Source organism: Argopecten irradians, chromosome 12 (genome assembly GCF_041381155.1).
Source record: "Argopecten irradians isolate NY chromosome 12, Ai_NY, whole genome shotgun sequence".
Taxonomy (NCBI): Eukaryota; Metazoa; Mollusca; class Bivalvia; order Pectinida; family Pectinidae; genus Argopecten; species Argopecten irradians.
Window position 1 is genome coordinate 32523436 of NC_091145.1, and position 16264 is coordinate 32539699.

At 34.9% G+C, this 16264-nt stretch overlaps 2 protein-coding genes across 3 annotated transcripts in view; one reads left to right on the forward strand and one right to left on the reverse strand.

Moving 5' to 3' along the window:
• Positions 1–10855, forward strand: part of LOC138304625 (DNA repair protein complementing XP-C cells-like) — a 20838-nt gene extending 9983 nt beyond the window's left edge. For both annotated transcript variants that reach the window (XM_069244795.1, XM_069244794.1), the window contains exons 8-22: positions 212–738; positions 1090–1211; positions 1656–1706; positions 2364–2456; positions 2598–2753; positions 4880–4937; positions 5143–5254; positions 6312–6356; positions 7455–7499; positions 7981–8070; positions 8521–8602; positions 8830–8923; positions 9351–9444; positions 9759–9854; positions 10128–10855. In XM_069244795.1, the coding sequence (XP_069100896.1) occupies positions 212–738; positions 1090–1211; positions 1656–1706; positions 2364–2456; positions 2598–2753; positions 4880–4937; positions 5143–5254; positions 6312–6356; positions 7455–7499; positions 7981–8070; positions 8521–8602; positions 8830–8923; positions 9351–9444; positions 9759–9854; positions 10128–10265 (1803 nt within the window). In that variant the 3' untranslated portion in view covers positions 10266–10855. The remainder of the gene's footprint in view (positions 1–211; positions 739–1089; positions 1212–1655; positions 1707–2363; positions 2457–2597; positions 2754–4879; positions 4938–5142; positions 5255–6311; positions 6357–7454; positions 7500–7980; positions 8071–8520; positions 8603–8829; positions 8924–9350; positions 9445–9758; positions 9855–10127) is intronic.
• Positions 10856–10876: 21 nt separating this feature from the next.
• LOC138304626 (uncharacterized) lies at positions 10877–16157 on the reverse strand. Its single transcript, XM_069244796.1, has 4 exons — positions 13892–16157; positions 12723–12783; positions 12158–12342; positions 10877–11732 (listed from the first exon to the last, which is right to left on the reverse strand). Exons 1-4 carry the CDS (start codon positions 13956–13958, stop codon positions 11599–11601), a joined length of 447 nt encoding a protein of 148 aa, XP_069100897.1. The 5' UTR covers positions 13959–16157; the 3' UTR covers positions 10877–11598.
• Between the last annotated feature and the right edge of the window lie 107 nt (positions 16158–16264).

A 16264-nucleotide genomic window follows, 5' to 3' on the forward strand; every position in this document is an offset into this window, starting at 1 on the left:
GCAATAATGCTATTACCCTATCCTCAGATGTTTGGTTGTTTTCTGTAGCTTACAATTTCTCTGTATTTCTGTTTCCTATGATGACCTGTAACATTGTAACCAGATCTCTGTTCCCATGGTAATGAGACTGAGGGTTGATCTAACTCTGTAAGTATTAGGTATATCACTAATAAATGATAATGAAATAAATTTTGTATTAACACTTTATCAGGATGACGCAAAGACAAAAAAGTCTCCCAAAGGGAAATTACCTAACAGTACAACAAAATCTTCAAAGTCGAAACAAACTCAGATTGATAAAGACAGCAGTTCACAAACCACAAAGGTACCACAGAAAAAAGATGCAAAGTCAGCAAAAAGCAAAACCTCAAAATATTTCAAAAACTCTGATTCCAAAACAAAAGCTGTGAAATTGACAGGTAAAAACAAAGCTAAGAAAGAGGATGAAGATCAGAAATGTGATTCAGAAGGGGGATTAGAAAAGTATAAGGTTAAAAATAGACGTTTGCGAACCCGGGGTTCCAAGGTCAAACCATCAAGTTACAATCAGGGAAGTGGCGATGAAAGTGAGGAGGAATCTGATGACAGTTTTATACCCGTGAGTGACAATGAGGATTGTAAATCAAAGAAACAAGGGGAAAAAAGGAAATCCACACAAAGTCAGAAAAGTAGAAAAAGTAAACATTCACAGAAAGTAAAGGTTGAAGATACAGAGTCCCAGAGCAGTGAAAATGAAAGGTAAGGGAGATAACTTTCTGCTCTGCAGCATTTTGTCTATTTAATGCTTCAATAGAGACATTGGTATTCCACTGCATATAAAGTCTCATCATTATGCAGAGATGTCTTCTGTTGAAGGGAAATTTTATTGCTTCTCATATTGCAATGAATATCAAAATAACAATTCTTTCTTAAAAAATGCTTTAAAAACTTATAATCAGGTCAGAATCAATAGCTGCACATGGCAACATTTATTAATTACTCTTATAAATACATTAATCATTTGTTATCCTTAAGATAATTACTAATAAGATAAACAATGTGTCAAACTGAACATCAGTTCACAGATATGATAATCTCTATTATAAACAGTGACTTTGAGCCTAGTCTGACACAGTTCAGAAGTCCCCTGAAAACAAAGAAACCTTTGAAAAACAACAGGAAAGTTCTGTCCTCTGATTCTGACACTTCCAGTAATGGCACAAGCAGAGTGGGTAAGGATTTTACTCAATGTTATTGATCAGCAATTTCCAAAGTATCCATATTTTCTCAGATTTGTATCAGCGTTTCAGATTGGTGTACCATATTTGCGGACATGTGCATCATGAGACTAAGTGTAGGAAAGAATTCAGGGAAGAAACATAACATGGCACGTCTGATAAGGCCTGTGATTTATATAGAGGATGACAAATCTCATTATCTTTATTGGTTCATCTGTGCAGATCTCTCTAGAAATGGAGGACGACATATAGTGCTCTCTGATTGGTTGGAATACAGTAGGTACTGTGCCTTGATTGGCTGATGGCTACATTGCTATTTGCACGTTTGGTTGGAATAGGTTTAGTGTTCTCTGATTGGCTACTGTTTAGTGGCCTTTTGATTGGCTAGTGTTTTACTGTTTAGTTGCCCTCTGATTGGCTACTGTTTTACTGTTACAGGTTGTGACCAATGGGCAGAGGTTTACCTGGAGACGGAACACAAATGGATATGTATGTATAGAAAATTTAAAAGAATATAAAAAAAATATAGATTTAGGCTGTCAGTTGCATTTTTGCATGTCAGAGCTGAGAAGTTATTTTTAAAGTAATAATGAAAAAAGCGTGAAGCAAACTAATTAATATTGTGATTTTCATGCCTTCTGGTTATTTTCAGGACAGGTGATGTTTTACTATTTGGCTAAATGATGCTGTTATGAACAATTATTGTAAGATATAAAAGAGTTAAAATCCTTGATGTACTACAGAGGTCAATATTGATGCTGTTATATCCAATTCTAGACTATATGTCATGCCAAAACTGAAGGCACTATGTGTGTAAACAGATGTTACATTTACTGGAATGTATGGCTTTTAAGTTGCTCTCCACATAGTTTTCAAAGGACTTCTTTTGTAAACCTGTGATTGGTCAAGTTGTTTTCCTGAAATGCCTAGTTTTGCTGACATTAAAATTTAGGGATGGATATTACTATTGTGATAGTAACCACTTGAGTATCAAGGATGGAGAGATAACGGTATTGTAAATAATTAAAGGTATCATCAGATGCCTAATTACTTCTCAGTAATGTGATGGCAGTATCAGACATAATGAGATATGATTTCTGTTAGAAGCATATAATATCACAGGATTGTGGAATTTTAATTTTTTAGGTGTGAACTTTGTTAAAGGAGAACTGAATGCACCGTATGCTATAGAAAGCCATGCCACACAACCTGTGCACTATGTCGTTGGCTATAACAATAGTAAGTATTTACATGTATTAAACTTTATAAGGTCCTTCTTTCCTGGGTACATGTGTAAGCTAGATATAACTAACCATACATATACATCAAATTTTACCCCATTGTGAGAGGCTATGACTGATATATTATATGGTTTATCAGAGGGCTATGTAAAGGATGTGACAGCCCGGTATGCAGCAAACTGGTTAACAGAGACTCGTAAACTGAGAGTGGATCCTGATTGGATAGAGGAGACATACGCCCCATACCTAGACCCTGATACAGAGGCTATGGAGCAAGAGGATACACACATTAAAGGTAAAGAGTTCAGAGGTTAAAGGTAAATAAGGTCAAAGTCAGTATACACCCCATACCTAGAACCTGACACAGAGGCCACTCAGCGGGAGGACACACACATTGAAGTTAAGGAGTTCAGAGGTTAAAGGTAAATATGTAGTTTCCAGGTCAAAGTCAGCACCAACATATGCCTAGAGTCTGATATAGGTCACAGAGGGGGAGGAAACACACATTGACGGTCAAAATGTTCAGAGTTTTAAGACAGTATATACCCCGTAACTAGACCAAGGAGCAGGAGGACACGCCCATCAATGGTATGGAACACAGAGGTTAAAGGTAAACAAGTTCAAACAGCCCATACCTAGACCCTGATATAGAATCCACAGAGTGGGATGACACAGACATCAAAGGTAAGGAGTTCAGAGGTTAAAGGTAAACAAGTTCAAACACCCCATACCTAGACCCTGATATAGAATCCACAGAGTGAGACGACACAGACATCAAAGGTAAGGAGTTCAGAGGTTAAAGGTAAACAAGTTCAAACACCCCATACCTAGACCCTGATATAGAATCCACAGAGTGGGATGACACAGACATCAAAGGTAAGGAGTTCAGAGGTTAAAGGTAAACAAGTTCAAACACCCCATACCTAGACCCTGATATAGAATCCACAGAGTGGGATGACACAGACATCAAAGGTAAGGAGTTCAGAGGTTAAAGGTAAACAAGTTCAAACACCCCATATATACCTAGACCCTGATATAGAATCCACAGAGTGGGATGACACAGACATCAAAGGTAAGGAGTTCAGAGGTTAAAGGTAAACAAGTTCAAACACCCCATACCTAGACCCTGATATAGAATCCACAGAGTGAGACGACACAGACATCAAAGGTAAGGAGTTCAGAGGTTAAAGGTAAACAAGTTCAAACACCCCATACCTAGATTATTGGTCGGTTGGTTTTAGCTTAGCCAATAAGATTAGGCTATACATAACTTTCAAGATAGTGGCAAAATGGCAGTCAACCTGACCCGGATAACTATTAACACTGAAATACGACATAAGGACCACGAGAGGGGGATTTAAACGAACCGTCAAACAAGTAAATACATTTGTTTTCACCTGTTGTTTGTTTATGTCAAAGCCTGTTATTGTAGGCTGCGGTGTTTTCAGTGTAGCCAATAGACATTTTCGTTTGCAAAAATGTTCTCGATCGTGTCCGACTAACGGAAATTCGTCAATTTTTCAAGTTTCGAGGCAGTTTGTGAAAAAAGTAGACAAGTTCAGTAGGATTTCTTGTTATCAACGTGAAGTGTAACATCTTAACTTTCAATTTAGACCAAAGCCGTTGAAATATCTGGTCTGGATATTTTTTTACAACACTTTGAACTAAATTACCCAATTTTGCGTCACGGAGGAGTTCCTTACCATTCTCTATATATTAGTCTATAGTGGGTCTTTGACTTATCAGCGTGCTAAATACCTATGCCTAGACTTTGATACAGAGGCCACAGAGTGGGAGGACACATACATCAAAGGTAAAGAGTTCAGAGTTTAAAGGTAAACAAGGTATACACCCCTTACCCAGACTTTGATACAGAGGCCACGGAGCAGAAGGACACATACATCAAAGGTAAAGAGTTCAGAGGTTAAAGGTAAACAAGGTATACACCCCTTACCTAGACTTTGATACAGAGGCCATGGAGCAGAAGGACACATACATCAAAGGTAAAGAGTTCAGAGGATAAAGGTAAACAAGGTATACACCTCTTACCTAGACTTTGATACAGAGGCCACGGAGTGGGAGGATACATACATCAAAGGTAAAGAGTTCAGAGGTTAAAGGTAGATATTTCAAGGTCAAAGTCTGTGTATAGACAATACCTAGAACGCAGAGTACCAGGACATGCACATCAGAGATAAAGTTCATAGGTTAACTCATTGTATAATGTATACATGGACTACGCAAAGCAAGAGGACTTACACATTTAAGGTTACGGTAATAGTTCAGTGGTTAAAGATAAATAGTGCAGATGTTAAAGTCAATCTACACCCAGTAATTGAATTAATTTTGAAATATCTATAAAGCTTATAAAACCTTTTCACACCATGTGGTTCCTTCATGTACCCCTGTTGTATTCTACAGATAACTTGATCAGACGTCCAATGCCAACGAGTGTCGGAGCATTTAAAGGACATCCGTTGTAAGAACAATAATGTGGTGTACCTATATACCACAATTCTTTTGTATTCTTCAGAAATCTATCTACATTTGAGAGACTTAATATCTTTTTCTTAACAGAAAAGTATCACTTTTAATGTTAAATTATAAAATAAGATTCCTTCTTTTCCATTAGAGTGAACTTTTCGTATGTTTTTCCAATGATTTAACATTATCTCACATAACAGATATGCATTAAAGCGTCACCTGCTCAAGTTTGAGGCTATCTACCCTAACTCTGCTGTACCACTGGGCTTTATTAGGGGCGAGCCAGTGTATGCCCGAGACTGTGTTCATGTGGTAGGTAGAATGATGAAATTTAATGTACAGTTACTACTAACTTACAAATTATTAGATAAATTCTGATATCCCATGTTTTAGAATTTTAATGTATTTTTCATTCAATTTGGTATGTACATGTACAACCATAACAATGTATTCAATCCAAGAAATGCCAAAGGCATTAGAGGGGTTGGGGATGGGTGGTGTTGGAATGCATTAAATGTGAGGGCAATATTTCTAGGGGTTTCATTAATGTTTCAATGGGCATCATCATATTGGCAGTAGAAGATACATAATTATAAAATGAATGAATACAATACACTTCAAGAGATAGAGATATGACTTCAAAACAAACTGACTTTTGCTTGCTTGCACATGTTCCGTGGCATTTTCAGAAGACATGAAAGAAATGGATGTAGTTCTTTTTCCGATACTATGTAATTATTTGGTCATTGAAGACATAGTACATATAGTTAAATTATTTTTCACAAACTTTTAACTGATTATTGAGTTGATTCCTTAGATGTTATGTACACTTTTATTACTTAGAATATTATAAATATTAAAAAATGAATCATTTTTATCACATAACTAGCCCATCTATCCATGTCATAAATATCGTATGACACTGTCGATAACACTGTTGTGACGTCACAGGTAGTTTTGATGTTATAATCTAAATATGACGTCGCATGATTGTCTCAGTAGAAGGAAACGTCACATCCAAGCCGGATTTCTACTGTTTTATATTGAAACGAAATCTCTTATATTTCTATTATCAAAAGGTATGTGATAAGAAAAATCTTGCAATCGTGACTATATGATAAGAAATTTATCAAACTCATTAAATAATTTGATATGCCACTCGCCTAAAGGCTTGTTGCATATCAAATTATTGAACTCGTTTGATAAATTTCATATCACATAGCCACTCATGTAAGATCCTCTATTTATCAAAAGCTTTATAAAATTGATTTAAATTTGGGTAAATACTTCAGTACTGAATCAGATGCTTTAGGTAAGTTCTAGGAATCCATGAGAAAAGGTATTACATGTATACTGTGTCTGGTTGCAGTTACATTCCAGAGAAAACTGGCTAAAGGAAGGGAGAGCTGTTCGTGTAAGTACTCAAGTCTTACGTAATTTTGTTCAATGTTCTCTGAACAGCTAATACTGGTAGTAGTTAGCTTCACTATAGACCAGAAGAAGATACCATAGCTACACTGACAAAATGCATGTTCTAATTGATGTTTATAAAATATTTGATTTAATTATAATTGATTGCACCCATAAGCAATGGTAGCATCGTTATAGGGTGGGGATTCCAAATTGTGCAAATAATAGGGCTGACCCCTGGGGGCCTGAAGGGCGGGGTCAAAAGTGGTCAATTTCCATATAAATGACTTTTTCTCTGCAACTTAACATGGGATTACGCTCATAATGCAATGGTTACATCCTTATAGGGTTTGAATTCAAAATTTTGCAAATGATGGGGCTGACCCCCCGGGGGCCTGAAGGGTGGGGTCAAAAGGGGTTAATTTAGCTATTTCCATAAAAACGACTTCTTCTCTTCAACTAAGAATGGAAGAGCACTTATAATGCAATGGTAGCATCCTTATAGGTTTGGGATTTGAAATTGTACAAATGATAGGGCTGACCCCCGGGGCCTTAGACGGCAATAGATGTGAGGTCAAAAAGGTCAATTAGGCTACTACTTTCATATAAATTACTTTGTCTCTGAACCTATGTATTGGATAGCATATTTGTATGGTATCAATAGCATCATTGTATGGTTGTGATTCAAAATTAAACTTTGGGAGTCAATTTTGCTTATTTTTCTAATTGTCAGAGTCTTGTGATAATTACTAACAAAAAACCAGGTGAGCGATACAGGCCCTCTGGGCCTCTTGTTTTTTCTTCAAGTGGTGAAGGGTCAGGATGACCTATTGTCATCATGCACCGTCCGTCGTTGTGCACCACCCACCATCCACCGTGCGTAAACTTTTCACTAAAATGACTTCTTCTCAATAACTGAAAGGCCCAGGATACTTATATTAGGCCTGCAGCATGCTGGGATGAAGGGCTACCGAGTTCTTGTTAGAATTATAAGAATAGTTCATTTGGAAAATTGGTAATGTTCAGTAATGTATGGTGATGTTCAGTGCTATCATTAGCTGTATATAAAATATGATTAAAGGAAACAATGCTTTATTTACAGCTTGGCGAGGAATCCTACAAAATGGTGAAATCCAGACCTAAGTGGGTGAGTGTTGATATGAAAATTAGATTTACTATAGTAACTTTATTTAGGTATAGTTAACTTAAATGCTTTTCATATCAACGAATATATTATTGTCTTTATTAAGACAAAATGGAGCTTTGTAAAATGTGTATATTACAGCTTAAACAATAGATCAGGATGAGATTGTTACTTGTCCTGCTAACAGATGATTATTACATATCTAGAGCTCACTATATGTATGTATGATATTCAGTAAACTTATATTGTACAGTTAAACCTGTTTTTAAGATCAAAATTGTATAGAAACACTGTCTGTATATCAACTACAGTTGACCTTCAATAAAAGTTCAAACGTCCATATTGGAAATGTTCCAAGTTCCATCTATTATTGAATTATTACAAAATTCAGTGGCCTTTATTTCAATCAGATCACACTGCTAACTAATTTTATAAATACACATGATGTAAGAATTCAACTAATTTCATTCATTTAATTTTTCAGAATAAACCAAAGGAGAATCCAGATGCCCTTGACCTTGAACTATTTGGAGAGTGGCAGACGGAGGTTTACATCCCACCACCAGCTGTTGATGTGAGTTATCTCCCTTAGATAGCAGTAGTTTATATTCAATTTGTGTGATATTTACAATTTTAGTTTTAATGTGATCTGGCCCCGATTTCCCGAAAAAAAAGTGCAGATTTCAGTCAAAACTCAAGTTTTTCTCCTTCTATAAGTTATATGAAAATTAATGACATAAGTCAGTTTTTGACCTAAGTTTTTTTCAAGAAATCGAGGCCAGTTGACCTTCCTGTCTTCTTTCAAATTGATATCTTGTCCAATATTCACAAAAACTGATGAAAAAATGAAAAAACCAACACAATAAGTTTACAATGGTAAAGCTTGAAATACATTATAAAGGGAATAACTTAACTGATGATCACTTGTTAATACAATTTTATGGTGCTGCAACTTAATGATATTCTAATCGATGGACAAGATCTGCTGTGCTTGTTCAAACTTTTGGAATTTATATAATTTTAGGGAAAGGTTCCAAGGAACGAGTATGGGAATGTTGAACTCTTCAAGCCGTCAATGTTACCTGCTGGTACAGTACATCTAAAAGGTGAGTAAATGTACCTGGTATTGAGCTAAATTTTAATTGGAAATCTAACCCAAGATGGTCACCATATGTACAACAACACCTTAAAAATCACATTTCTTCAGTTCCAATATTTTAAAGGAATGATATTTTCCCAAATTTGCTGCTCACTGAAGCATTCGTGAATAAAATATCTGCAATTTTGTGTTTTAATGCAGGGAGCTCCTGTTATCTTTTCTGACTTATTTCAGTTCCTGGATTAAACAAAGTTGCAAAGAAAATGGGTTTAGACTGTGTCCCTGCTATGATGGGATGGGATACACATTGTGGTTACTCTCACCCCATGTAAGTACATAACATATGAGGAAAGCTTTGGGTTCAGTCTAATGACCTGGAAATTCTGAGTTGTAGAAACTCAAAGAAACTAAAAATCGAGGAGTGTGTCTTGTCACTAATGTGGCCCTAGGGTTGTTTGCAACCCTCTTAAAATAAATAGAGAATTAGAACAAACTAAAAGTATTAAGTAAATCACTACCTCTAAAAACATTTAGAGAAGACCTTAACTCATTCACCCCTGAAAACATGTTTGAACTCTTCTAAAACTAAAGCTGGACCAGTTCATTATATGATTTCAGGGGTGAATGGTTATTGCTTATTGTAGATAGTTTTTAAAAATAAATAAGTAAAGTAATAAAATCATAGAGGCCTTAATTTAAGCCTGTGGTATAATGTATGTAAAGACTGAGGCAGCTGTTGCTTTGAATTGTTGTAGACTGGAAGGATTCGTTGTTTGCGAGGAACACAAAGACATTCTATTGACTGCCTGGGATGAAGATCAAGAGATACAGCGTCAGAAAGAGGCAGAGGTCATTACAATCATTTATTGAGAATTTGAGAACTCTTTATGAGCTAAAATTAGACAACCAAATATTGTTTCCAAATCACACATGAATCAATGACAGTCTCCATCTTTCAAGCCCTTTTTCCTGATAAAAAAATGTGCTCGTTAACACATAGTACGACAACCAAAGCTACCTGCAAGGGCAGATAACTCCTGTGATATGCGAATATGATATGGAATATAATGTTATTTGTTGGAAACGTAAATGAAAATCAGACAAAGGAAAATAAGATATTCTGTGCTTTGAATGACAATATGAATTTGATGGTGTAATTTCAGAAAAAGGAAAAACGGGTGATAGCTAACTGGAAACTGCTTACAAAGGGTCTTCTGATCAAGGACAAACTGAAATCAAGGTTCGACCTTCAGACAGAGGTAACTATATCACATAGTTAATCAATTCATACCTTCTTATTCAACACCAGTCAAACTCAACATCATAACTAACACATGGTTAACAAGGTTTATGGGGAAGTTTTCATTTGTTGCTTTAATCATTACACAAGGTATTACATCACATGGTATTTAGTCATTTGTATGGTGCAACTTTTGTTAAACTGAAATATGATATACATGTTATATCAGTATTTTAATATATATGTGTATGTATACGGATATTTGTATTTGTTTATTCTATTTTCTTGTCAGACAAGCTCACAGAGCCATTTAGAGAAATGCGAGGATCCAGAAGCTATCAAAGCTGAAGACTTTGAGAAATCATGGCCACGAAACAGAGAGCCCAAGAAAAAGAAAAAGAAGAAATATGATGAAACGGAAGTGATCTGATGTCAAGTGACAAAAGTGATGTGATGTCAATTTCATGTGACAAAAGTGATGTGATGTCAATGTCATGTGACAAAAGTGATCTGATGTCAATATCATGTGACAAAAGTGATCTGATGTCAATGTCATGTGACAAAAGTGATCTGATGTCAATGTCATGTGACAAAAGTGATCTGATGTCAATGTCATGTGACAAAAGTGATCTGATGTCAATGTCATGTGACAAAAGTGATCTGATGTCAATGTCATGTGACAAAAGTGATCTGATGTCAATGTCATGTGACAAAAGTGATCTGATGTCAATGTCATGTGACAAAAGTGATCTGATAATGTCATGTAACAAAAGTCATCCTACTATTTGAAAGAAGTGATCTGATATCGATGTCAAGTGTCATGTGACATTGAAGTACATAGACAATTTTACTGCATGAGACTTGTTGTGAACCGACACAATGTCACTTGATGTGAACAAAAAACTCCAATTTTTATACAATGTGACATTTAAATGTTCAAATAAAGTAGAATTAGAGGAGAGAATGTTGTGTTTGGTGCTAATAATATTTACATTGTTTTCCAATTTGTTTTTATAATATAATAAATAACACATATCAAATCATGAAAACTTTGTTTTTGTTAATTATTCCATAGGGTGATATACAAATAGCTGTATTACATAGTCTCTCTATTTGCTATATTTACCACTGACGTTTATCTCAGATTTATAATAGCATATGTCATTTCTGTCACTGCGAATCAGAATCATCGCCATATATAACAACCAAGAGGCATAAATAATCTCTATGTCTCCGATTAGAAATCAGTTGTCACAATAGTCTGATGCCAGGAATAATTGCCAGGTAGTATAATCAATGTATGCTCTCTATACCAAGAGTCTTTCAGCTGAGATCATAGAAATAATCCTCAATCTGATGGAATTATCTTGACAAGATTATTAAAACTCCCTGTTTTAATATAACACACAAGATTCAGATTTGTACTGCAGATTGTAACATGTTCCATTTCATTATCCCCATAGGCTCATCACATTGCTTGATGTTGATTTGGTACAGAAGTAGCTCACACCTAACTTATAAACACATCATGCATTCTCCATTGCTTTGGTTTGACTTTGTACAATGATTTGACTGACAATTAACTAAGCACATCATCTCCTCCTAGGTTCATTCCGTCTCTGAATCAGTTTTCACTTTGCTTAAAAGGAGGACTGACAATGTTTCATTTACTTGTCACTCCTGAGGATTCCTTTTAGCTTAGAATTGAAGGTAAACCATGTGGAAAGGACAAGTCCATCCTCTGCCAGGGTCCAGTACCTGGTTCACCATGGTTCAGCCTCAACTGTGTAAGGTGGAGGTAAAGACTGAACTGAATGTTTAGGGTCATAGTCAGGGACATATGGAGGTAGGCCAGGAAGATTGGACTCGTCGGCTAGTGGTACCTGATGGACAACACCTGGAAGGAATTAGATAAATTAATGTGAAGTAAAATTAAAGAAACACTGTAATCATTTAAATAATTTAATAATTTATCAGGAAATGGACTTGAATTATCACAGTCCATGAATATGTGTAGAATGAACTAGATTGAGACATAAATAAATGCACTTTTGACTCTAGAAAGACTCTGATTGGGTTACCTGGAGTTAACTTAATGTTTACATAATTCAATGGAACGTTGTTTTTAATTTATTTTTCTACATATTAATTATTTTCACATTAATTTAAATATTAAGGTTGCATACAATTATATGATCGTAATTGAGATTTACATAGACTTTAATCAGGATTACACACTAAATCCTATATTGTTTACCAATACAAATGGGTGTTCCTGCTTACAGAATTTATTTTAAGTACATGTAATCATATTTACGATACCTATTCCCTGTGTGTCAATGACGGCTACATGCATATGAAGGGGACTTGTGTCTGAAGTGCCAGGATCTGCTATCTCTGGGGAACTACAACATCCACACTGTCGACACACAAAGATCACCACTACCACAAAAATCCCGAACGCTGTCAGGGATCCCACAACGATCCAGGACAGCTGGTCAGTAGAGCTGGAAACATAAAACCTTACAGTATATAGACACTGCCAAAATTATCTCTCAAACTTTGATAACGCAAACTTACCATTTTTTCTTTTTTTATTTTTAGTTTCAGTTGATTGATTCCAGCCAAATACCACAATATTAGAACTGGTGTTACAGTTAAAGTAATTCATATCTATCGAGTGGTTCATTTAATAAAATAACAAAATTGATAAACTTTTTGCGCACAAAAGTTATTTTTCTAGGTACAATAATTTTGTAATTCAGGAATATTGCAAAAGTACCTTTTAAACAAATAAAGAAGAAGAGACAATGACTTATTATATATACCGGGTAGTAGAGATTATTTTGAACAAAAAAAGAATTAAATTTCTCAAGGATGAACTTACAGACCATAGTCATACACAGTGTGGTATGTATAGGCTCCAGCAGAACATGGTGAAACTCTCCCTGGCAAGAAAAAATTTATGATATAGCTATAAAGACCACGTATATAAATATTCCTAATCTTGCATATGTCATCTGTAAGTCAATCAATATGAAACTACATGTTTATCGGTGATATTATCTTTGAAAAACATTTTAAATGACAGTTATCAGTATTTAAAGATGCTCCACCGCTGACAAATGGTATTTTTTCACTATCAAAAACAGGACCAGACGATTTAGTAATTTTCTTCAGTTACAAAAGTTACTTACTTTACACCATTACCACCATTGAAAAGTTTGAGCTTCTAATTTTACTTCAAGTTAAAAATATGAAAAATAATTAATTGCATCCCGAAAAAATTCCGTGGCACTATATCTTATATGGAATGAAGTAATGATTGCACATGCACCAAAGGCAAAATAAATTATTTTATGTTTTGTGTTAATTAGGCATATATATACACAATTAAACACCAATTATTGTTCATATGGTGAATAACATTTATGCTCTGTCGGCGGTGGAGCATCTTTAATAGAAATTATTTGTGTGCAGATTGAGAAACTGGTGATTATTAAAATAAGAAAAAGAATTAATAGTTGTGAATTTGATCTGAGCAACATTTTAATAACTTTCCAGGTTTAGGGTGGTGTAGGAAAACCAGAGTACCTAGAGAAAAACCACCAATCACATTGGTTTCAGACGTACACTGCATTGATTTATCTTTGGAGACCCATTGTTGCATCATTGCATTATGAATACACTATGCTACACGTATCACACACTAATTTAAGTATAACACAGCACAGTGCTATCAATGGTTGTTAATGATGCCTTTAAGGGAGCAAAACCATGTATAGTATGTAGTTGTAGCATGTCAGAATACCTTGGTTACTGCAGTCCTTAAATGACTCTGACTCATTTAAATTGACAGTAAAGTTTGATATCTATGTAACATATTCCTACATATCAAGAGTTAAGAATGAAAGTTTTAACTGTTTCTGGGAAATGAAATATGTCAACTTATCCCTGATGAAGATTTAAACTACAATGTACTATTAGCAATTGATTTATTGGATGGTCATTTTGATGTCTGTCTAATGGAAGTTAACATACATAAGTTGTACTTACATAGCAGTATTAAGGAGAGTAGTGATATCATCCTTGTGTCCAGTGGATATTCCCTCCTAGAGACCATCACAGTGGTCTGGTGGTTCTATTTATCCTACAGAACTTTGTATAGAATTAAGATAATATTATAATCCTCAGTATCGGCTAGTGTTGCCACCACGGTATACAATTTTATGTCATACTGTTTATGTCACTGCTGCTTATGTCATTGTTATATTTTCAATTGTTCCTGTATTTGCTGACATTAAATCACAATCATAAATACACTCTCAGCTTTTATTATTTTCACGATTTAGCATCACATAATGCTATAATTGCGGAAATTTGATCCACAAAATGTTAAGAAATGATTGAATCATTAATACACCTTTATATGGCCTGATAGCGAAAATTTAAAGCCACTTTAATTTTCTTGTGACCGAAATTTTGATTCACATATTACCTGCTATACCTTCACAGAACTGAAAAATAGATGAAATCCATGTTCTGCTATTGTTTGTGGTTTATCAATAATGGTGCAGTGTACTATATACCATCCTAGTCAAGATTGTCACATCACTTTAGAATAGTAAAACTGATACATGTATTTTCTATTTCTGCAGAAACAACAATCATTATAACCACTGTATCAGTATTCTTATCCACAAGTATTTGTTGAAGTACCAGGTATGATAATGCAGTTTATCTATCACATGTAAAAATATCGGGGTCTTCCTGATAAAATGGTCAGAGGTCAAAGCTAGGTCAACCTACCATGATTGTATACAGATTAGAGAAGTTACATGATATCCCCATAGTATTATACAACAGTATAGACTACAAAATGATAACTGGAATATGTGGGGGTCATGGTCCATAGTTTTGGACATATTGATCATCACAAATCCTCCAGCTCTAGGTTTCGAGTTCAAATACCGCAAGGTGGTATTTCTATGAGTACACTAGTTCCTCCTCCTCTACTAAACCTGGCAACGAAATCACTTCGTTATAAGCAAAGGTCGTCATACATAAACTAGAAATAACTTTTAGGAACATTGATGGGGACTGAAAAGTGCTACATTATAACCATCAATTGTGTTTTACTGTATAAACTTCATAATTATTTATGTGAGGGGCTGCGGTGGCAGAGTGGTTATAAGGTGTCCAAACATATCATCACAAACCCAACCTCTCTGGTCGTGACCATTGGCCAACAGTTGACAGGTACTGACAAGGTCTGTGATTTTTCAATGGGTATTCTGGTGTTTTCCTCCACCTTCTAAACCTAACAACATCCTCAAATGAGCCTGGTTGTTTTTAAATGTTTGAAATCCTATATGTATCCATCACTCTTTATACTTCGAATGTACTATATCATCGACCTTTAATTGTGATCTTCATAAAAAGGTGTCCTTGATCTTCCCATGATACTGAATGGGTGCATAGCAAAATACTGAGATAACACAATTTTAGGACATTGAAGTTTTATTATTAACTAGTATTTCCCATTCCTCTTGATTGTTGTAACTATTATAATTACAACTAAAATATCTTTTTAATTAACAGAAAAGGTGTATGATTCAACAAGAGATGGATTGAATGGTTTGTTTAAATCATTACAAGACATTTTAACTTAAATTTTTTAAAAAGTCCATATCGTAATTACTTTTTATACATGGATCTGTATACTACATGTACAATATACAAGCATCGGAAATAGTCATTAATTGTTTTTAAATTAAAAAAAATTCTGATTTTCTCTTTTACTGTGCACTGGATTAACAAGTAGTTCAAATTAGTATAATAATTTGTCTGCCAATTTGAAGTGAGAAATAGCACCCACATGCGTGTACCTGTATAGTGGGGCATTAGTTGATTGTTGTACCAGCTATACTTAATGTCGTAGCATAGACAAGTATTATTCTCAATTTATCATGTCATAATGTGTTAATTCTTTATTTGCATTTTACAGAGTTATCTGACCTTGCGGATATATGCAACATTTCATCATTCTTTTCAAAGAGAACAACATGAATTGTGTTAACAAAATAATACCTACTCGTAAGGGAGCTAACTCTGTAATGTGCAAAGATGGAATATTGAAACCATTACATACAAATTAAAAGTTTTACAGTACAACATGTATATTGAGGTATTTGTGGTATAAGCCATTTTATACAACTTTCAAGTTGTAGAGAAGGAGGTATTGTAAATTTTACTTGGAGCCGCCTCGAATTGTGCTCTTCACAGAAGACCTTCCAATTCACTAATAAGTGTACTCCCCAATAACAATAATGATGTTCCGATAACATTTAAAATTTTTATGATTTGTTTTAACCCCTGTGTTACAACCAACCTGTGTTACAATTGTTTAAGCGCCCTGGGTGCTAATTA

Excerpts from the sequence above, each read along its gene's own strand:
- LOC138304626 (XM_069244796.1), bottom strand. The coding sequence starts at position 13,958 with ATGGTCTCTAGGAGGGAATATCCACTGGACACAAGGATGATATCACTA. Across the intron at positions 12,343-12,722 it reads ACTGTGTATGACTATGGTCT|CTCTACTGACCAGCTGTCCT; the intron begins GTAAGTTCATCC and ends TTATGTTTCCAG. Across the intron at positions 11,733-12,157 it reads CATTGACACACAGGGAATAG|GTGTTGTCCATCAGGTACCA; the intron begins GTATCGTAAATA and ends AATTCCTTCCAG.